We start from the raw sequence: 25,191 nt of genomic DNA, 5'->3' as shown, positions 1-25,191 counted from the left end.
AAGATTCTTTTTTTAGTATTATTATAATTTTTTTTGATTAAAGTATAATTCAAATATTATTTATTGTTTAAAATATAAGCAAATGAGAAATTAACTCATTATATTACTAATTTTCGTCATATTTTGAAAATAATTGTTTAAACAATTTCAGAATATTTAAATAAATTTGTTTTTGATATTTGATAAACAGTATATAAGTTTATGCACTTACCTTTAATACAATAGAAAAATAAAGTTGATAAATAAAGGAAGTTTAAAGATAAATAATTATCGGGCTGTTGAATGACCAATAATTATTAACGATAGCAATTGAAAATACGCTAAAATTAAAAAAAAAGTCATCAAAATCGGACCATCTAAAATACCTTCTTTCAATTTCGCATCACTTATCGCTGGAAACTTCTCCACTAAATATTGAAAACAGTCACCGTTTTTCTCCAGAGCAGACAAACTGGTGGTAGTAGAATTTTTGAAGGCTCAATCAGTGGTCTATGAATGATTTTCCTCGACCCTGGATAAAACTCCATTCTCGTTGGCCACTTTTTGTGATCTTAGTGATTTTTCCTATCCGGAAGCAGGTATACGCGGTGATATAAAAATTTCAACCATGATCCCGGGCCAGCAATCAGATTCCACAAAATGTTTTGAATTATTTTTCGCGCACTAGTGATTTTTGGCGATTTTTCGCTATTTTTGGTGATTTTCGCTATTATATTGCGATATTTGCAAAATTTGTGGGGAGAGGAGGATATAGCTTAAAAGACTTCAGATTTGGATTCAGCACATCAAAGTTCAAACTATTTTTTTCAAATTTTTTTGCCCTTAAGTGATTTTCGACGATTTTTCACTATTTTTTTCCAATTACTCAAAATTTTGGGGGTGTTTGAGTTAATCTTTTTTTTGTTATATTTCTCCTTGTTATTTATTTTTTAGATACATCAGTCAACAGCCGCCAAAAACCGATTATGGGTTTAGTCTTCTAAACCCGTAATTGGCTTTTGCCTACATTGTCACAAAGATAAAAAAATACAAATACAAAGTAAATAAAGAGTTAAAAGCACACATTAAGTTGAAATACTGAATAGAATTATTAAAGTATCGCAAATTGCACAAAATAAAAAAACATTTTTCTAATAATTTTCAAGTACAAGAAATGATTTGACGACGATTTTAACAAGTTAGTACGCGGGATTGAAAAAAGAAACGTAATGCTAGACATTGCTTCAACTCTAAGATTACGAATATTCAGGTATGACATAATCTCAGCACAATCGTATTTATCGTTGTTTATTTTATAGAAAAATAATAGATATTTCTACTTACGACGATACACTAAACAAAGTAGTAAAAATCTTCTGCGGAGATCGTTTTGAGTAATCCTGATATGAGGGTATCTAAACGTTTTTAATGGATTGATTGTTGCTATTATATCTTGGATGCTTAATTAAACTAACATATTCGACTTTAGACTTTATAAAAGAGTTAAAAAGGGTAAATAGGACATGCTGCTCAATGGATCCTTACGAGTGTTTTATGGCTAAACCTAGATTTTTCAAAGCAGACAGTACTACCTTTTTAGTATTCTCAGCAATGTGAATTTATTATCAAAGATTACACCCAGATCCCAAAAGTATTCTGGATGAGCAAGAGTCGGTCCATTTAGTTTATAGTCAAATTCAAGGTCATGATGCCTCCGATGATAAGAACGAATATGATACTTATCAATATTAAGCGGAAGTTTATTGTTGAGACATTATTTTTGGATTTTATTGCGAATTGTGAAATAATAATTGTGAAAAAAGTTTCATATCATCTGCAAATAACAAAGGTTGCACATCCAGGTCAACAACGATAACGTTCATATAAATAATAAATAAAAGAGGGCCCGGTATGGAGCCTTGAGGAACTCTAGAAGAATTTGTTGGTTCAAATGGGTTCAGTTTACACAATTCTGCATACAGATAAAATTTAAAAGATTTAGTTAATGTTGATTACTTGTTAATGAGCATACCGTAATCTAACCTCTCAAACGCCTTTGAAAAATTTATATATTCAACATCAACCTGTACATGAGCATCGAAAAGTTCGAAATATACGGTGTGATATACTAAAGATTGGTAAGCGTAGAGCAACCATGAACAAATGTTGATTAGGTACAATTTGACCTTGTACTTAGGTATATGTTAAATCATAAATTTCAAATATCTTCGCAAAATTAGGAATTAAAGTAATAGAAGGATAGTTTTCGATTTTACTTATATCGCGTTTCTTAAATATAGAGGTCCTCCAAAATACCGGAAATACACAGGATTTTAGGGTTTTATTACACTTTTTAAATTCAGACAATGTTGCCATATTTTTCGTGTTACTTACTAGAGAAAGAAAAATGTCTCTATCAATACCCATTAGAGAACTCCTTCACAATTTCTTCAGAAATCTTTCAATGGCCGTTGAAAAAGTCACTTCAAATCTTTTCAAACTAAGTTTAATTTAATTAAGGAGGCTGATAGTAGAGGTTTATTAATGTGACTTAATCAAATAAAAATTCGACCTATAAGGACGTTGTTTTTTAATAAAACAATAAAGTAAGGAAATTATACCTACTTTATTGTACACTGACACTGCATAAAGGAGATTAATTATTTCATTAGCTTTCGTTACGTGATTAAAACTTTATTATTTTGGTAGTGAAAATAATAAAAACGGCTGTAAAAGCTATTATTATACAGGACAATTACGGGTCATAATCGTAAATTATAATGCAACTAATCTTTTATACTACTATTTTTAATGCAGGAGAGCATAATTTATGGAACCCTATAAAATCAATTCTAATTAAAATTTTTATTAAACTATTGTAATAAAAGCTGTTTTCAGTAATACAATTAGATCCTTGAGGTTCTCTATAAAATATTAATCAAAACATAAATAACTTGAAATGAGTTACATTAAAAACACTAAAAAGGAAAAGAATAGATATTGTCCCTTAAAAGTAATTCTTCACAAAACTCAAAATCTAACAAAACCATCCACCTCTATCATCTGTATGTTCACAATTTGTTAACAGCACTAAGTAGGTACTATATAAAGTCATATTGAGTGTCAGATTGTAGGTAGTGTAGTGAAAAAATATCGAATGTAGGGAAGTATTTGCTATAGCTACGAAACCAATCTCCTCTTTCTTTTCGAGGGTGCTGAATCCGAATTTGAGGTCCGTTATATTTCTAACCCTGCTCATCCCCTGCAATTGAACTATTTTTGATTTTGGACCACCACGATGAACTTTATATCCCCCCCCCCCTCTTCTTGAGTGCTGATCATAACCCTCCCCAAACCTCGCAACCCCCGAAAGGGTCAAAACTACTCCCAATCCGATCTTATTGAATCCAACAATGTAACTTCCTATTTTCGAGGGTGTTGATCACGAATATCGGGAACAGTTTATGTAGGTCAAAGGAACGTAAATACAATGTATAGTTGGCCTAGACATCGCAAGGTATTTCTAACGTTCTCGAGCACAGAGACGCGACACCACTAATTTCTTTCAGGCCACCTGGACGTTCTAAAATCCTTCTTGGAAGCTGCACGAAGAGACGTACGGACCCGCGCAAATTCAAAATAATTTTTTTCTTAGTATGTGACAATACGATCCCACAATATTTCAAAATTATAAATAAGGCTGGTTGTGATCCCTTCAAGGGTATTGCGAAAGTTGGCAAGAGTCCTGACCATCTTGTTTATAAGCAACACCCTCTAGAGGATTAGGGAGGGTAGTGATCATCATATTCGTGATAAGCACCATTTAAAACGGAAGTAAGGGCAATGGGGTTGCGAGGGTTAGGGAGAGTAATAATCATCAAGTACGTGATCAGCATCCTCGAAAACGGGGCGGGAGGGGGTGGAATATAAAGTTTATTGCTACACACAAAAAGGGTGGCTCTTGACCAATTGCAGGGAATGCGCAGGGTTAGAAATTCAGCATCTTAAAAGTCATAGAGTTTGGTCTACTCTGTACCCATTTTTATCCCGTCCAACCAACAAAGCTGTAATATAATTATCTGGATTTTAAAATAAAATTCTGGTTTATATTCGTATTAAAAAGTAGCTATCCTTCAGCTTCAAACAACTACAACATCCGTTTTATACGATTTAACAAAAATTGTCTAGTAACATTTTGTTTTTTTCAAATACTTACATCTAAAATATAGTGCCATTTTCTGTATAGGAGTTACTGAATTAAGGATTTTTTTGACTAAATTATGTGTTACTAAAAATATTTAACTATTTCCCATCATGTCTGTGTTTGACTTAATTGAAGCTATTGCGTTATTATTACCGAATAAACATTTTCTTTTGGTTATAACAAATTCAGATTTGTATAAAAATGTATTGGTAATTAATAATAAAACAATTAACTATTGAAAAATCGTTAGGAATAAAAAATTTAGAAAGGGATAAAACTTGACAAATGTCAAGTCCAAAAAAATATAAGTTCTCTTAAAAATGAGGTTATTTTTCCAGTTTTAGAAAATGCAATTACTACGCTTGCTAAGTCAAAAAGTGGCAACTATACACAAATACTAACGTACCAAATAACATTTAAATCGATTGAGTTGTTTGGGATAAACTTAAAATTTTTGCCGCCTCTGGCGATCTCTAGCGGCTAAATGAAGCAATTTTGCGAAGTACCTCACACATTCGAAATCTTATGTGTTCGATCACAGAGTGTTCGATAGACTATGTCACCAACATCCTACAACTATAAAATCCCGCCTGTTTAAATCGAATTCGCCCCATCGCGGCAATAATGGGATAGAAAACTACCAGGCAGTTCTCGAAGTACGAGTGTAATGTGATTGTTCTCATTGCTCTTTACTGAATCTGAAATATAGCGTTTACTATACGTTTAAGAAAAATAAATATACACACGTATTCTATATAAGGTTCTTATAGAAAAAAGGTATAGCCGCATATTAATAAAATTATGTAATTATAAAACAAATTTAATAAACAAGTTTTTAGGATTATGTATACTTCCAAATAGTGTACTAATTACTGCTACCTAATTATAAAAATTAGGTTGCATAAAGTCTCTATAAATATTCAAGTTGTCATTTTAAACATGTACGAGGGGTGACCCAAAAATAACCGGACGCCATTTTAAAAAAATACAGAATTTATTTTTTCGGGTTACAAACGTTAGTCACGTTCGAAGTTCTCTCCATTGACACTAATATACTGAGTTAAACGTTTTTCCACTGAGCGAAACACCTTTCGTACTCGTCCTTTCCGATCCCTTGCAGCGCTGCCTTCGATATTCTTTTCACCTCGGGAATATCTGGAAAATGTTTCCCTTCCAGCTGCCTTTTCATCCGAAGGAACGAAACTTCCACTTCCAAGTGGTCCAAAAAGTCACGGCAACCAGCGACACGAGCGCCACTGTATTAAAAAGTGTGGTAAAATTCCCTGAACTTTCCATGGTAACCTGTTGCCAGGGAATGTTCAAGTAAAATCCATGTAACAATTTTGTAATATTTATTAAATCCTTTAAATAATAATATATTGATTATACATGAATTTTTCTTGAACATTCTATGGCAATTGGTTACCATGGAAAGTTCGGGGAGTTTTACCATACTTTTTATTACAGTGCGTCTGTAGCCAATAAGCGGTGGATGTATTCCGCCGCGAATAGTTCCATTTGTAAATTTTCAGTTAAAATGCGTTACACTGAGCACCAAATAATTCAGCAAGTACATCAATAGTGCGTCTTCTATCCCTGTACGCAAGAGCTTGAATTATTTCCTCGTTTTCTTCAGTTCTGGGTGTTGGATGTGAGTTATTTTCAAGACATGTTCTTTATAAACTGTAGACAACATATCAACCATGTCCGTTCTAGTTTTACCGAACAGAAAACAAAATTTCAATGCCGCACGCTGTTTTCGAATATCAACCATTTTAAAAAATCCGAGGCCGAAGTAGTTGTTGCACGAAAACTGTCTCGGGGCGCGCTACAACCGTCTCAAGCATCGCCACTTAGCAGACCGTCTCAGGGAGAGTTACGTAACACCCATCTAGCGAGAGAAGACCAAACTATAAGAGCGGCGGGCGCAGCGAATTTCGTCAGAATATTTTTGGGCCCTCGTATATCACAGAAAATATTTTACTTTCTTCACTTTTTCTATCTTCAATCACTATTTTTTTACAGGTTAGGTTATTTTTTAGTTTTACACAATCCGTAGGTATTCAATATCCTTATATTTTATACAATCCGTAAGTAGCAGATATCCAGTGAAAACAATTGCCTTATATCTATACTGCAATGATCTAGCGATTCAAACAGTCAGGATTTTGCAATAGGGCTTTCTGTGACTTTGCCATTGAACACGTGAGATTTCGAAAGCATAGCATTCACCATTCAACTTTCGATAACGTTTAATTAAATCGCTCTATTTTGACCTCAAGAATCTAACTCCATACACAGAATATTGGTACACCTTGTGAAAATTAATGGAAATGTTATGGATTCATAATCAGAACTACAATGATTATTTTTTTTATTTTATTACTTATTACAAATAATTATTTCAGATGCTGGAATGGATTTTCCGTTTGGCGAAGGAAGAGAGTGTGTAAACTGCGGGGCGATATCTACGCCGCTGTGGAGAAGGGACGGAACGGGACATTATTTGTGCAATGCTTGTGGTCTCTACCACAAGATGAATGGAATGAATAGACCACTAATTAAACCATCAAAAAGACTGGTAAGTATTTATTAACAGCCTCTTCATATAAATGATTTTCACATGCCTTCAACTACTTTAGTTTGTATCTTAAGTAGATCTTAAACAAATATTGGTTTCCGTATGAATGAATAGTTCTTTTATATCCAAGTATGCGATTCAGAGTTTTGCTGGAACATTTATTAATTTATGAGACCTGTCGTAGACTTAAAGTGTCACACGGAAGCAGAAACGTATAATTTTAATAGGCTCTGAACATTATTAACTAGCAATAAGCTACGGATTATCATAATAGCAATAGCTTTTTTTCTAACTGTTCTGCTCGTCAAGGTCTTCATAAACTTGAAAATTATATTTGAAGGATAACAAAAAAAATAAAAGAAATAAATACTTAGCTTACTTAGCAAAACTGTGTGAATATATTAAGCATTCCTATAGTCGAGAGGGAATGATACGTCGTATTGTCATATCATGTAATTGTTCGATGTTGCCACTACTTCATCAACATACAACCGAGCTCAACGAGTTGAGAAATAACCTAAAAATGTTCTCCCGTTGTTTAATAGTCCGTGGTGCAACTTTAGGTAATTCAGAGTGATAACTCGTCAAACTTATTACCTTCTTTGCCATACATTAACGATTTAAATATCCCCAAAAGTTAAAGTTTAAAACATTTAAGCCCAGAGAACGAGAAGACCATGGAACTTAATCCACCTAATGGGAAATTCATTATGTAAATATCCTTATAACGAAGGGAGTCTAGTCTTGCAAATACTATATTTCCTGACTGATGAGATCTTCTTCAAAGAGCACAGCCCCACACAAAAAAAAGTCATGATCTGGATGACTGACCATGGTATTCCGATGTATTTTTCGATACTGAATCCGAATCCGAGGTCAAAAAAATTCGCATACCCCCTAAATTTTTGTGTAGAACCAAAAACATCCCTTTAATAATGTTAAAGTTATGAATATCAATATCATTACGGAAAGTAGTATGAATGGGCACTTTACAACCCTGGTGCTCTCATTTAGTATTGCCGAGGGTTCCCTCAAAGGGGCTGGTACCCTTTCTACATCCCTTCTACTTCTATACCCTTTCGGGCATAGATCAGCGTCATGAAAGCTTCTAGCCTACAAACGCTTGAAAATGTAATGGAGACATGGTGGAGGGTAAACACAGCCAAAGAACAAACCCCCTAGAGGGGTGAACTACCCTCTGCTGGACGGGGTAGAAGAAGATGTGGGAGAGTAAATTTTTCTTATTTTTACTGCCTCAACTGCTTTGTCCGTACCCGTCTAAAGAGTGGCAAATTCATAGGAAGTATTCGAAAAACTGTAAAGGCCGGAAATATGCACTCTGAGAAGGGAAATCTGCCAAGGGTATTGAATCTGCACAGCAAGATCAACGCTAAAAGCAGGTAAAGAACATTTCTCGACGAGTTGGAAAAGGAAGACGCAGAAGGATGTGGGAAGATTAATTTTTTTCAGTGCGGAATTTATCGAGCTCTCATACACCTTCTGTTATCTCTTCTCCAACCCTCGAACATTTGCTCCGCCTTGTCTGCCTTAACCTTTTACCCGACCTCTGCGTTCTATACTTTAAGTGCACACACATTTTCTAACACACACCTTCAAAATTCAACGGCAGAAATAACTATAAAGAGTTAACAAAATAGACAACAATAGTGTAAGTATAGTAGTAAGAAATAACGACAAAGAGTCAACAAAATAAAAGAAGAATAGGTAGTTTCCACCTCTAAGGAGGCAAAAGCAGTTGAGGGCTGTTCTGCTTAGTGCACTGAGACCATTGCGCAGTAAAAACAAGAAAAAATTGATCTCCCACATCATCCTCCACCCCCGTCCAGCAAAGGGTACTTTTCATCCCTCTAGACTAGAGGGTTGGTTTTTTGTCTGCGTTCACCCTTCACCATGCCTTATTTGCATTCTGAAGAGGTAGAATCTTTCATGACGCAGATCTATGTCCGGAAGGGTATAGGGAGTAATTAATTGTTCTCTAAAAAGTTCAAATAATATCTAATTAAACGGTTTGGTAAGACAAATGGACTTATTGAAAGCATTGCTCTTAGTGACTGCTCAAATATTAATGGAAAGTGATGTTAAAAGTTAGTAGCTGAGGATTTTCAGTAAACTTCTGATGAGTACTGTGGATGTCAAATATGCAGTGGCTGGTAAAAACAGATTCGTCTGGGGACAGAATTGTAGCATGGTGTTTGTTGATAAGTTGCTAGTAACCAGTATGATTACTACAATTTTACCTATGGTAGACTAATATCGAAAAGCGAGATGCGCAACCAGTTGCGGTTAAGAAACTACCTTCAGCAGTTATCGAAATAAAAAACGGACAACAAAACATTCAAACTATTAATATTTAGTTAACTAATAAAAGGATGACCATCTCAAGCACTGTAATATTATAATGGTATGGTAAATTTTCTGGAACTTTCCATGGAAACCTGTTGCCAGTAAAATATCAATCAATATATATTTTGAAATTAGGTATATTTAGGCCCGGTGCTTTGAGTATCGGTTAAGACTCGATTAACTATTCAGGAGATTAGACTGTGATTATACTTTATAAAATAAATCAGTATATGTACAGTCTAATCGCCTGATCAGTTGATCAAACAGACTCGAAATACCGGACCTTAATGTTGCATAATTGTTACATGAATTTTTGCTTAAACATTCCATGGCAATAGGTTACCATGGAAAGTTCAAGGAATTTTACCATACTTTTATTACAGTGAGTGGAGCTTCAAATATTGTCACCCCACTACTAGCCATTAAATACATCTTAGTGGTATTGAAACAACACGGAGTATTATTTGTACCATTTCTATCTACGTAAGGTAAATTTTTATCAAGATTCCATTAAAATTAATTCCTTGACTCTCTAACATCTTGTATTAGATGAGATATGGGCACCTACAAACGAAATTTAAAAGAATTTGATGTCATCTTTCTCAATTTTATATTATCTTTAGTTTGCTACTCTGACATGCTGGAAAATAGTACATTTTGTTTATGACATTGTTGATCAACCGCAACAAATACTGCAGAAAAATTTTATATGGATGTTGGATTAAAGAAATAAGTGAAACTTCTCATTTAATTTTCTTTGTTCACATTGGTAAAAATTTTAAGAAAACAACTGCTCTTGTGCTTAAAACTAAAATGATTACTTAATTTAGTATGTTACTGATGCATTCTGCAATTAGCTTATACAGGGTGGGCCACCAGTAACGCCTTGATCGCTAGGAACCAAACGGCAAATATTACAGAAACCTGTTTAGGTGGGCATCTGTAGGATGATTACGGCTACATTTTAAAAACATTTTGATATATACAGGGTGTCCAGGAAAAGCGTACCATATCAATGTTATGTATTTTTAAATGGAACACCCTGTATATAGTACTAAAAAGGTAAAAGTAAAAATGTCGAGGACACTTTATCTTCAGTGTTAGTTAAAACTACTTCTTAGACAAGACACAGGATTTGAATAATAATAATAATAATAACGTAAATTAGTGTCCAGGGGTCCTATGTAAAATTTAATGTATGAATTAGATATCCCGGAATACCTTTGAGATACATAATATTTATCGTCCCTCTTTAGAGGAGTATATTTCCCTTATTACAAATTTTCAGCCAACAAATTTTTTTCAAATAATTTTGAAACTGTAAGATTTTCTTATAATTTTGTACATTGATACTTATACATATAAAGATATCACTTTATCGTCTAAAATTGGTCTCTTTCTTAAATTGTTGGTTGTATATTCATGTAAGTACGTAAAAAACTACGATCAATGCTTTTTATTTAATATGCAATCATCAATTAACAAAATTTTTCAAAAAATGTAGTATCAACTATTAGATTAGATAATTAGGTACCTAATTAGATTCTCCAATGTTGAATATTCATATAAAAATAAAAATAACCTGTTCAAGTGTTAGACTTTGTTTAAATATGAGTTTTTAGTAGCAATTTAGCAAACATCATATAAGTATATCTTAGCAGACATCTGTATCGGATCATTTTATACCGCGTTACTTTAGTTTATCTTAGGGTTTCATTGCTTGTTTTTAAATCCTGGAACTTGTTTGCATTATTTTATATGGTAGTTAAACGTTGCAGATTAACTATAAATACTAAACCCGTGTTATCTGGAAGCCTGAATTATTGATATGAAAATTTGGGCTGTCTGATGTGTGGTATCCATTGCATTGCGTCCCACATGCTGATGTAAAAATAAAACTACATTCTGCTAATGCAGCCTGTTCGAGCTATAAAACATCAAATGGTTATTATACCAAGACAGTTTTAAAACGTTTGTCTTTGTAGTTATGGCAAAAATGGGATGCTAATAGAAGTAATATTTTAGGATGAATATATAACTGAGGCTTGTTTTGGAAAATTATAGAAAAAAAATTTTAGAAATAGGTATAGCGTTTTTTGCATTAAAATTATTGTAGAATGTTTTTGGACTTAAATTATCTATTTTTATTTCAGACAATTAAACATTCATTTCCTTGTTTGCTATTAGGACGAAATTATTAATTTAATTTCATTTAAATATAAAATTGTTCAAATACAAATTGTTAATATAATTTTTCAAAAAAGTATCCCGTATTCCTCTTGTTCTCATCTCTCCCTTGACAAAGAGCAACACTTAAAAATAACCACCAAGTCGCCTACTTGCAAATGGAATTAGTAAATATTAATATAACAAAATTAAAAATATACCTATAAATCACATAACTTCTAGAAAAAATTAAATTTTTTATCAAAAGTAGCAATAAATAAAACAAAATAAAATTGGAAAACGGCTCCATAACTGAAAATAAGCAAGATATTTCAAATGCTTTTAATAGACATTACTGTAGTTTAGGAAAAACATATGCAAAAAAAGTTATTCAACCTGTTGATTTTATTGAAAATTATGGTACTTTGGAGAATACCTACAAAGTGCCTGGATGTGATGGCATAAGATCGGAAATATTAAAGGAAGTATCTAGGCATTATTAAGCCACTGTATAGGTAAAAGAGGCGATACTTTAGAAATAGTGAAATACCGACCAATATCCAACATTTCTAAAATGAGAAAATTGCAAAATTACAAGGTTTATTGATAAATTTAATATAATGTTACCAAAGCAGTACAGATTTAGGGAGGACAAATTAACAGAAGATGCTATTTTTGATTTGACCTGAAGTAGATATGAGGCGCTGTAAACCAATTTTATGCATTTTCGTAGACCTTGCCATGACTTTTGCATAAATTAAAAAGTATAAATTGAGAGGAAGAATATTTGATTTTCTAAATAGTTACTTAAAAAATAGAACTCAGTAGGTATTTAATCATAGATGACACAATAAGTTACGTTTTAGAAGTTAAATATGGCATATGGAATCCCTCAAGGAACTGTGCTAGGCCCACTGTTATTTTCTTTATATATAAATAATTTATTATCATTANGACGCAGATCTATGTCCGGAAGGGTATAGGGAGTAATTAATTGTTCTCTAAAAAGTTCAAATAATATCTAATTAAACGGTTTGGTAAGACAAATGGACTTATTGAAAGCATTGCTCTTAGTGACTGCTCAAATATTAATGGAAAGTGATGTTAAAAGTTAGTAGCTGAGGATTTTCAGTAAACTTCTGATGAGTACTGTGGATGTCAAATATGCAGTGGCTGGTAAAAACAGATTCGTCTGGGGACAGAATTGTAGCATGGTGTTTGTTGATAAGTTGCTAGTAACCAGTATGATTACTACAATTTTACCTATGGTAGACTAATATCGAAAAGCGAGATGCGCAACCAGTTGCGGTTAAGAAACTACCTTCAGCAGTTATCGAAATAAAAAACGGACAACAAAACATTCAAACTATTAATATTTAGTTAACTAATAAAAGGATGACCATCTCAAGCACTGTAATATTATAATGGTATGGTAAATTTTCTGGAACTTTCCATGGAAACCTGTTGCCAGTAAAATATCAATCAATATATATTTTGAAATTAGGTATATTTAGGCCCGGTGCTTTGAGTATCGGTTAAGACTCGATTAACTATTCAGGAGATTAGACTGTGATTATACTTTATAAAATAAATCAGTATATGTACAGTCTAATCGCCTGATCAGTTGATCAAACAGACTCGAAATACCGGACCTTAATGTTGCATAATTGTTACATGAATTTTTGCTTAAACATTCCATGGCAATAGGTTACCATGGAAAGTTCAAGGAATTTTACCATACTTTTATTACAGTGAGTGGAGCTTCAAATATTGTCACCCCACTACTAGCCATTAAATACATCTTAGTGGTATTGAAACAACACGGAGTATTATTTGTACCATTTCTATCTACGTAAGGTAAATTTTTATCAAGATTCCATTAAAATTAATTCCTTGACTCTCTAACATCTTGTATTAGATGAGATATGGGCACCTACAAACGAAATTTAAAAGAATTTGATGTCATCTTTCTCAATTTTATATTATCTTTAGTTTGCTACTCTGACATGCTGGAAAATAGTACATTTTGTTTATGACATTGTTGATCAACCGCAACAAATACTGCAGAAAAATTTTATATGGATGTTGGATTAAAGAAATAAGTGAAACTTCTCATTTAATTTTCTTTGTTCACATTGGTAAAAATTTTAAGAAAACAACTGCTCTTGTGCTTAAAACTAAAATGATTACTTAATTTAGTATGTTACTGATGCATTCTGCAATTAGCTTATACAGGGTGGGCCACCAGTAACGCCTTGATCGCTAGGAACCAAACGGCAAATATTACAGAAACCTGTTTAGGTGGGCATCTGTAGGATGATTACGGCTACATTTTAAAAACATTTTGATATATACAGGGTGTCCAGGAAAAGCGTACCATATCAATGTTATGTATTTTTAAATGGAACACCCTGTATATAGTACTAAAAAGGTAAAAGTAAAAATGTCGAGGACACTTTATCTTCAGTGTTAGTTAAAACTACTTCTTAGACAAGACACAGGATTTGAATAATAATAATAATAATAACGTAAATTAGTGTCCAGGGGTCCTATGTAAAATTTAATGTATGAATTAGATATCCCGGAATACCTTTGAGATACATAATATTTATCGTCCCTCTTTAGAGGAGTATATTTCCCTTATTACAAATTTTCAGCCAACAAATTTTTTTCAAATAATTTTGAAACTGTAAGATTTTCTTATAATTTTGTACATTGATACTTATACATATAAAGATATCACTTTATCGTCTAAAATTGGTCTCTTTCTTAAATTGTTGGTTGTATATTCATGTAAGTACGTAAAAAACTACGATCAATGCTTTTTATTTAATATGCAATCATCAATTAACAAAATTTTTCAAAAAATGTAGTATCAACTATTAGATTAGATAATTAGGTACCTAATTAGATTCTCCAATGTTGAATATTCATATAAAAATAAAAATAACCTGTTCAAGTGTTAGACTTTGTTTAAATATGAGTTTTTAGTAGCAATTTAGCAAACATCATATAAGTATATCTTAGCAGACATCTGTATCGGATCATTTTATACCGCGTTACTTTAGTTTATCTTAGGGTTTCATTGCTTGTTTTTAAATCCTGGAACTTGTTTGCATTATTTTATATGGTAGTTAAACGTTGCAGATTAACTATAAATACTAAACCCGTGTTATCTGGAAGCCTGAATTATTGATATGAAAATTTGGGCTGTCTGATGTGTGGTATCCATTGCATTGCGTCCCACATGCTGATGTAAAAATAAAACTACATTCTGCTAATGCAGCCTGTTCGAGCTATAAAACATCAAATGGTTATTATACCAAGACAGTTTTAAAACGTTTGTCTTTGTAGTTATGGCAAAAATGGGATGCTAATAGAAGTAATATTTTAGGATGAATATATAACTGAGGCTTGTTTTGGAAAATTATAGAAAAAAAATTTTAGAAATAGGTATAGCGTTTTTTGCATTAAAATTATTGTAGAATGTTTTTGGACTTAAATTATCTATTTTTATTTCAGACAATTAAACATTCATTTCCTTGTTTGCTATTAGGACGAAATTATTAATTTAATTTCATTTAAATATAAAATTGTTCAAATACAAATTGTTAATATAATTTTTCAAAAAAGTATCCCGTATTCCTCTTGTTCTCATCTCTCCCTTGACAAAGAGCAACACTTAAAAATAACCACCAAGTCGCCTACTTGCAAATGGAATTAGTAAATATTAATATAACAAAATTAAAAATATACCTATAAATCACATAACTTCTAGAAAAAATTAAATTTTTTATCAAAAGTAGCAATAAATAAAACAAAATAAAATTGGAAAACGGCTCCATAACTGAAAATAAGCAAGATATTTCAAATGCTTTTAATAGACATTACTGTAGTTTAGGAAAAACATATGCAAAAAAAGTTATTCAACCTGTTGATTTTATTGAAAATTATGGTACTTTGGAGAATACCTACAAAGTGCCTGGATGTGATGGCATAAGATCGGAAATATTAAAGGAAGTATCTAGGCATTATTAAGCCACTGTATAGGTAAAAGAGGCGATACTTTAGAAATAGTGAAATACCGACCAATATCCAACATTTCTAAAATGAGAAAATTGCAAAATTACAAGGTTTATTGATAAATTTAATATAATGTTACCAAAGCAGTACAGATTTAGGGAGGACAAATTAACAGAATATGCTATTTTTGATTTGACCTGAAGTAGATATGAGGCGCTGTAAACTAATTTTATGCATTTTCGTAGACCTCGCCAAAGCATTCGATACGGTTTGCCATGACTTTTGCATAAATTAAAAAGTATAAATTGAGAGGAAGAATATTTGATTTTCTAAATAGTTACTTAAAAAATAGAACTCGGTAGGTATTTAATCATAGATGACACAATAAGTTCCGTTTTAGAAGTTAAATATGGCATATGGAATCCCTCAAGGAACTGTGCTAGGCCCACTGTTATTTTCTTTATATATAAATAATTTATTATCATTAAATAGTAAAGGTAAGATTATCAGTTTTGCTGATGATACAGTTATATTATTTGAGGCAGAATCTTGGAATGAACTTAAAGGAAATCGCTGAAAGGGAATTTAGAATCATAAAGAAATGGTTTCAATATAATACTCTCACACTAAACTGTAATAAAACATCCTATATATCTGTTAGTTCCTATGCTACTTACCTACCTACTTTGGGACCCTTCAAATATCGATACAGAGATAGTTATTCAGGAGAAGCAGTCAACAAAATATCTTGGTATTCACATTGACCAGCATTTTAGGTGGGACCTACAAAAAATAGCTTAATAAAAAAAATTAGAGGTTTCTTATAAAAATGTAAATATTTAAAAAATATATTACCAGTAAAAAGTTTGGAGACTCTATACTACTCGTTGGTTCAGTCACATCTTATCTACGGAATAATGGGTTGGGGGAAGTACAAGATTGTTACCTAAAAAATTTGAATGTACTTCAAAAATGGATACTCAAAATAATTTATGGAAAAAAGAGAACGTATCCCGAACGTATGAGATGTAAGGCAACTTTTCTCTTTAAGCATATTAAAATACGTTTTTAAAAATAAAATGATACTACAAAAAAAGTACATAACTACGAAACGCGTCGTAGGGACGAGTATCACTCTCCCTTTTGTTCAAAAACAGTTGGGCAGAGAAGCGTGTCATATATCGCACCCAAATTGTATAATTTATTGCCGACTAATATACAAAATATACAAAAACTTACGAAATTTAAGATTTAGAAGACAGGTTAAAACATGGATTTTTCAAACACCTAGACAAGTTATAGATAGTGTAATAAATTACAAATACAAATACGAAATTTTAATAATTTTGTTGATTCATTAATTATTACAGACAAAGCAAGCCACGAAATAAACATGAAAAACTGATAACAACATTAATTCTATTAATATTATTATTTAATACTATAGAGACTTAGTCTTCTTGGGAACTTGGTTCTTTATAAATAAAACCACAACTATTTTATCATAGTCATGCTAATTTATCACATTTAATTTAGTATTTTTAACATCAATCCAAACAACCTAAATACTTCATATTGAAGATTAATTATTTGTTGTTATTTTACTGTTTAAATTTTAATTCTTTGATTACGATTACCTCATGGCATTATTATTGGTTTGATGTCATTTCTGTGGCGTCATTGGTATGATGCATTCTCATTGCTAATGATATTACTATTATTAGAAGCAATTTTGTTTTCTGTTTTTGATGTTTAATCCATGGCTTACTCTGTCAGTAATAAAAAATCCATAACATTTTCATTAACAAATTTATATACAAAAATTTTAAAATTTCGTAGTTTTTATGAAATTTTATACGTAGGTACTCCTTGAAGGGGGTGCTGAGGTTATACAGTCAGATCTTTCGTAAAAAAAATCACTAATATACAATTTCTCGAATTCTAATCCCCAAAAAAATCACAGTAAGCGAAAAATATTGCACATATTACGTCCATAAGGTACATTTTTTGGTATTCTACATTAATTAAAAAATAATCTGGCTAAAATCAATTTATAAATACCTACTACTCATCAGGATATTTATGTGTAAATTGGGTCGCTCTGTTTATATTATAAAAAAAACTTTAGACATTGACTGTGGCTATAATACCTGCTTTGAATCGTTTGTTTTCAACTTTAAGATTCCATTTTACTCGTTGTTGCAAATAGTGCAAATATTGGTATGGCCAGAAGCATTTGTAAAACTTTCACCATATATTTGAGTTAATAGTGGTCATAACAGGAAATATTTCGCATCTAATAGTACTAGATCAGATGGATCGTCATAAATTGAGAGTTCTATAATTGATTTAGGCTTGATTTCGGCCAATAATGTAATACATAATTCAGTTTAGCTTCACTGCTTGTTTTTTGTTTTTCTAGTTCTATTCATTTGCGTTTTCCTCTTGTTATTGTTACAAATCATTAGACTATATTTTTTGTGTCATCATTTGATACCTTTACCGATATAATCCGTCCAAATAATTTTTTCAGCAAAATTGGTAAATTTTTACCAAGTATGATTTGTTTATTTTTTAAGAATATTTAATAAAAAATATTTCTGCTCCTTGAATCATATAAACTTTTCTTGGAACATTGGAAGATTGAACTGTGAATTAGCTAAAGAAATTCCATGATGTAACTGCAAATATTTGTATGATATAATGATGTGTGATTGTCCAGTATTACAAACTCCAGCTTTCCATGAACCGACTTCCTTTGACTAGTTATGTAATTAGTATATTATACAGGTTGTTTCTAAGATAGGGTTCCAAACTTCTGCTGCGTTTATAACTCATGAAAATAAGCCAAAAAGTTCATATTAACATGTGTCCTAAAACCACCCTTAGGAAGTTATATGGGCTCAAACAAAACTGTTTTTTTTTCTATTGACAAAACGGTCGCAAATAAATAGAAAAAAAAATTATGAGTCTCACATAACTTTATACGTTAAATAACATGGGCCGTTTTTCAACATGCAAATCATATGCGTCCCATTTAGGTTGGTGAAGGGGGTTCTCGGCCCGTAATTTTTTTTATTTCAATTTTTTTACAATTTTCTCTATAGATTTATAAAATCTTAACAATTTTACGTAAAAAATATTATCTTTGCCCAAATCGATACTTCCAATGGTTTTCGAGTAAATTGAGTTTGAAAATTACTCTGCTCTTTAAGTTATTAGGCCAAAAATTACAAAAATCTGTTTACCATGGCAAATAAAAGACTGACGTTGCCACAACGCTTAACAATTTAAGTTATTGATAAACTGTCAATTGAGCTTTGCAGTGTTTAATTAGTAAAAGTGGTGAGTGGAAAATTTAAGCATAAAAAACCAGTTTTGTTTGAGCCCTTTTAAGGGCATATAACTTCCTAAGTGTGCATTTTAGGGCACATGTTAATAGGAACTTTTTGGCTTATTTTAATGGGTTATAAATGCAGCAGAAGTTTGAAACCCTATTTTAGAAACGCCCTGTATAGTTATACAATATATTATATAGTGACCAATATTACCTTGTTTGCTTGTGCTTCAACTTAATTTATTCCATTTATTGCTCGAGTGATGAATGGAGTTATACTGTTTTACTATAGATCAGACAAAAAAATTGACTTGACTTGACTGTCAGTATCTAATAGTATTCTAAAAAAGTGCCATTGTCTATTTGGTACTTGAATTTTGATAACAGCAATTGATAAATAGTATGTCTTGAAAATAGATCGAGTTGTGTAGATTAATTTGAGTTTCATTCTTCTGCTGTTGCATATTTGGCATATGTTGATCTTGGTCATTTGTTTTGGTATTTTTTCAACTGTGTCATTAGATTCCTTATTGATGTCGTAATGTATTAATTAGTTCATTACGTCTTTTCCCACACCTTTTACATATTCTGTATTCCCAAGTTGTTTAACTGATTTGAATATTTCTTGGGGTGATTTTGATGTAAATATTTACTGAAGAAAACATCATACTGAATTGCGTGTTGAACAAGAAGAAATTTTTTAGCTCTTCAATTAAATAGACATTGTACGAATCTGGAATCTGGAAATGTGGGGAGGGTAGCTTAGATGCTACAGTACTTAGGCTCTGTTGGGCCCCTTGTACTTTCTCCCGAGATCAATCCATCTGGGCCGTTTACCTATTAACGAGAAATAGCTCTCGACGTTGCTCAGGGGAATCACTCAAATATAGGACACAGAAGGTCAACGTTCTGCTAACACGGATTCTCTTGTTAACGTGACGGCAATGCATTCACATAGCACATGTAGTACTCTCTCGTCTGCATGTTCACAACCCCAACAAAGAGGTGTTCACACTTCTTCATGTAGTGAAGGTGCTTCCCTTAGCCAACAGTGTCCAGTTTGAATACTTGTCAAAAGGCGAAGATTTGACTGTATCCTTAACAAATTGACAGCTATTTGTTTTATCCCGCCATTTCATAAATTCTTTCTGGATGCTTTCCTCGATAATTTCAGCCGATAGAGGAAGCATACCGGAAGGTCCAAAGATATTGAGACCCGACATCGTTGGGGGAAAAATTTCAATAGAAAGATGAAATGTTAAAACAAATATACCTATGAGCAAATTTAAAATAATCTAAAATAGACTTTACATATAGGCATAAAAAAAACAAAAATTAAACCAAAACTACTCTTTTCAAAAAAATGTAAAAAACCTCTTTTTGTTTGAATATAATTTTAATTACACAAGCCAAAAAAGAACATTAGTTTAACCCTTGACTAATAGTCAAAGGTTTAACATAAATAACAAATCTAAAATGACTCAGTTTTTCGAACTAAAACGAAGATATCTTCTTTCTTAAAGGTAATTAAGGATGGAATCGTCAGTTTTGTGGATAAGTACAAATTATTATCTAGTGCACAATTTGGATTTAGAAAGGGGAAATGTACACAGGATGCAATTGCGACGTTAGTAAGTAAGGTCTATGATTCGTTAGATAATCATAAAAAGTCCTTGGCAGTTTTCATTGATTTGAAAAAAGCCTTTGACTCCGTATGTCATAAAGAGCTGTTAATGACACTGAACAGCATTGGTTTCAGAAATAACAGTTTAAATCTTATAACATCGTATATAAACAACAGAATACAATATACTGAAATAAATAGCATACGAAGTAGACCTAGAACATTACATTACAGAATATGGTGTACCTCAAGGAACAGTACTTGGGCCTGTACTATTCATTCTGTATATAAACTCGTTATTTAATATACACACCTTAAGCACAATCTTAAGTTACGTTGACGATACTGTCCTTTTCTATAAATCATCAAGCTGGGACGATCTGAAAGTCTTAGTAGAGAAAGACCTAGAAAAAGTTAAAAATTACTTCGATGGCAAATATTTAACTCTAAATTTAAAGAAAACTTATTACATACCGTTTTATTTATATGACACATCTGCTCCAACTTTTGATCTATTGGTCGTAAATGATGAATTCCGCATATTACCTGAAAGAGAGATAAAATATTTGGGAATTATGATTGACAGAAAATTGAGTTGGAATACACAAGTAAATTATATAGCAAAAAAAATTAGGAAGTTAATATATCGGTTTAAATGCCTAAAATATATATTAGATATTAAACAAATGAAAATACTATACCTTTGCCTGGTAGAATCCCACTTAACGTATGGAATTTTAGGATGGGGTGGTGTGTTAGATAGTCACTTACAAAACTTGGAGGTGTTGCAAAAAAGAATTCTNATCCTATCCTATCCTATCCTATCCTATCCTATCCTATCCTATCCTATCCTATCCTATCCTATCCTATCCTATCCTATCCTATCCTATCCTATCCTATCCTATCCTATCCTATCCTATCCTATCCTATCCTATCCTATCCTATCCTATCCTATCCTATCCTATCCTATCCTATCCTATCCTATCCTATCCTATCCTATCCTATCCTATCCTATCCTATCCTATCCTATCCTATCCTATCCTATCCTATCCTATCCTATCCTATCCTATCCTATCCTATCCTATCCTATCCTATCCTATCCTATCCTATCCTATCCTATCCTATCCTATCCTATCCTATCCTATCCTATCCTATCCTATCCTATCCTATCCTATCCTATCCTATCCTATCCTATCCTATCCTATCCTATCCTATCCTATCCTATCCTATCCTATCCTATCCTATCCTATCCTATCCTATCCTATCCTATCCTATCCTATCCTATCCTATCCTATCCTATCCTATCCTATCCTATCCTATCCTATCCTATCCTATCCTATCCTATCCTATCCTATCCTATCCTATCCTATCCTATCCTATCCTATCCTATCCTATCCTATCCTATCCTATCCTATCCTATCCTATCCTATCCTATCCTATCCTATCCTATCCTATCCTATCCTATCCTATCCTATCCTATCCTATCCTATCCTATCCTATCCTATCCTATCCTATCCTATCCTATCCTATCCTATCCTATCCTATCCTATCCTATCCTATCCTATCCTATCCTATCCTATCCTATCCTATCCTATCCTATCCTATCCTATCCTATCCTATCCTATCCTATCCTATCCTATCCTATCCTATCCTATCCTATCCTATCCTATCCTATCCTATCCTATCCTATCCTATCCTATCCTATCCTATCCTATCCTATCCTATCCTATCCTATCCTATCCTATCCTATCCTATCCTATCCTATCCTATCCTATCCTATCCTATCCTATCCTATCCTATCCTATCCTATCCTATCCTATCCTATCCTATCCTATCCTATCCTATCCTATCCTATCCTATCCTATCCTATCCTATCCTATCCTATCCTATCCTATCCTATCCTATCCTATCCTATCCTATCCTATCCTATCCTATCCTATCCTATCCTATCCTATCCTATCCTATCCTATCCTATCCTATCCTATCCTATCCTATCCTATCCTATCCTATCCTATCCTATCCTATCCTATCCTATCCTATCCTATCCTATCCTATCCTATCCTATCCTATCCTATCCTATCCTATCCTATCCTATCCTATCCTTTCCTATCCTATCCTATCCTATCCTATCCTATCCTATCCTATTCTATTCTATTCTATTCCATTCCATTCTATTCTATTCTATTCTTAGGTATACTTAGCGTCGAAAATCTAAAGATCTTTCTGTTAGTCTGTCACTGGTTGACAGATTTGTCTTTAATTAGATAATAATTTATCTTTAATTAGATAATAATTTACTTTAATTACATAAATAATTAGCATACATTTAATAAAATTTCCGACAAACATCTTGAGAGGTATTTGAATACCTAATTACGATATTTTTTTTATTCCAAAATCTTGTATTCCGAAAACCAATGGCCTTGGATCCTTGGATGATTCATCAATGCCTCCTGACCTAAAATAATCCTAAAATAATCTTTTTAATTTGCCTTTATACATATATTTCATGCTGGATGATTTCAAAATATTGTTTGCGACCACACACGTCGGAGGGGAAAATTTTTTGAGGGAGATAAATCTTATGGATAAAGAAAATTTTATCAAATTTCAGAAAAATCACAATGTGGTGTTCAAGCAGTGTTAAGAAATTTATGTAGGTATCTAATTATCCAAATTAAAATTTACCTCCATTTGTTTATAATGAAATTTATGATCAAAAAGTGTAGTTGCCTTTTGAATTATTTATTTGCTTAATGTGTTTGCAATTACATTTTTTTTGTTATTGTTTGTTTTATAAACATTTTCTTGCATCCTGTCGAATGCTTTGACAAAGTCTAAGTAGATATATACCTAACACCAATGACGTTCTTTTGGAGTTACTTTATTAGACAGCAAGGATCAAAGCATTGTATTACGTATTATGGAATCTATTATTTTACTGATAATAAATCAGTACTAAACTAATAGGTCGACAGTTTTTACCACGCTGTTTGTCTTGCTTATTGAATATTGTTAGCAATGCTTCTTGCCTCCAGATATTTGGAAGGACATGCTTTTTAAGAAAAGCGTTCATAATCATAGATAGAGGTAATGAGATTTGTGATCATTTCTTTGGAAATTGCACATCCAATCCGTCATAGGTTCATTTTTTAACATATCTCGATTTTTTATTGATGAAATTCGATAGCGCTGAGATTATTAATCAATACAGGATACTTTACATTTGGCATGTTGTCACCAACTAATTCTTTAACGAAAACATTGGTAAAATAATCACACTGAGCTGATTCAGCTTCGAAAAGGCATATTGTTCCAGTTAATTTCTTGAGCAGAAGGATGGTTATTTCGAATTGAGATTTAGTCATATGTATTTATGTAACTCTTTTTGGATAACATTGACTGACGTTCTTCATAATAATTAAGTACATCAGTTGGGACTTATTTCAGATAAGAATCTGTTGAAAAAATTTATGTATTAAAATCAGCTTGATTTACTTTTCTACAGCATTTCTTCCACCAGATTCCTTTTTCTTTTAATTTTATCCACAATGACCTTAGTTATTCAAGGCTTTCTTTTCGTATGATATACTAGCTTCTTAGGTATATGTTTTCTAGTTGTGACAGTTTCACCTGGGTCCTGCAATAGCTTCCTCCAATCAACTAGTCGTTGATCACGAGCTGCCATACTAGTCAGTTTCGTTGTGATTTGGTAAACTGGAGTCTTCTACAAAAAAAAAAAATTGAAGGACATATTTACAGGATTTGTAAGAAGACTGACATCGTTGGTAATGATGAAATATGGTTCTTGGTACTAGAATCTAGAGACAGCTAGAAACTCCCCGGATCACGTTTCTTATGTGATGTAGTCAGAGGTAACTTTAATGGAATCATCTTTAAGATATAGCTAATTTTCGTACATTTTACATACAGAAACATCTGACCTAACCTAACTTATCAATTTAAATTTTTCATTGAAAGCACGTACTGAAAACAAAGTGAATTAGTTGTCTCTAGATTCTAGTTCCAAGAACCTTCTACAACTCATCATTACCATCGACGTCGCTTTTCATAAAAATACTATCTAAATCCTTTATATTTATTTACTTATTAAATACTACACGAAAAATATATACTTTATACTTTTTATAAGTACTCGCCATTCTTCATAAAGTCGCACTTCTTAAATTCTCTAAAATTAACGAAAATAGAAACGCCTGTTTTAAGCAATAGTCGCGAAAGTAGCATCCCGGACATAAGATAACATAGCCTCACAAAAAAAGTATCGGTATTCAGACCCATGTATTTGCATGTATTTTTTTCCGCTGAATCCGAATCTGCCTTCAGATTTAGCCCAACGGGTCTAAGTTTTCGGGAAAATTCAAAAAACAGGTCAAAATTCACAAAAAAAAAGGTGACTTACTGTCGACGAAAGTTATAAAAAATCAAATTATTCTACCAGCTCACTAGACGTATGATTTTTCACTCGTTTAATTCCAATTTATCATCATAGAACCAGACAAGCTGGTCCAATTTCATTCAAAAGCAGAAAATAGATAAAAATGCTTAAAAACGCAATTTTCATTGCATAATTCGTGTTGCAGAGTTCTAGATCCATCTTTTTATCCACCACCCATTTATGAATTCATACATCTTTCTATCCAGTCGTTCATGTATGTACGTATATACGCATATTTATTCATCCACATGTACCACCTATAAAACCCACCCATCCACCCATCTATCCATCTACTTTTTGTACTGAGAGATGAGATAAGAGCCTAGAAGATTGAGAATGCAATGAAACTTGTAGAATACTCTACTTTTTAAACAAAAGAAAACGATATCTACAAATCATTCTTATTTTTGTTGCTATAACGTGTTCTCTTTTCTTCAAAGGATCTATGCAAAGG

The 25,191-nt window shown here is 32.3% G+C and overlaps 1 protein-coding gene across 2 annotated transcripts in view; it reads left to right on the top strand.

Moving 5' to 3' along the window:
- Window positions 1-25,191, top strand: part of LOC108917605 (GATA-binding factor A-like) — a 181,253-nt gene that overhangs the window by 147,370 nt on the left and 8,692 nt on the right. For both annotated transcript variants that reach the window (XM_018724296.1, XM_018724295.1), the window contains exon 3: window positions 6,592-6,764. In XM_018724296.1, coding sequence (XP_018579812.1) covers window positions 6,592-6,764 — 173 coding nt within the window. The remainder of the gene's footprint in view (window positions 1-6,591; window positions 6,765-25,191) is intronic.

The sequence above is a fragment of the Anoplophora glabripennis genome, unplaced genomic scaffold (assembly GCF_000390285.2).
Source record: "Anoplophora glabripennis isolate ALB-LARVAE unplaced genomic scaffold, Agla_2.0 scaffold58, whole genome shotgun sequence".
In the NCBI taxonomy this organism is placed as follows: Eukaryota; Metazoa; Arthropoda; class Insecta; order Coleoptera; family Cerambycidae; genus Anoplophora; species Anoplophora glabripennis.
Note: the sequence above shows the minus strand (reverse complement) of the source record. Positions and strands in the feature narration are given on the sequence as shown.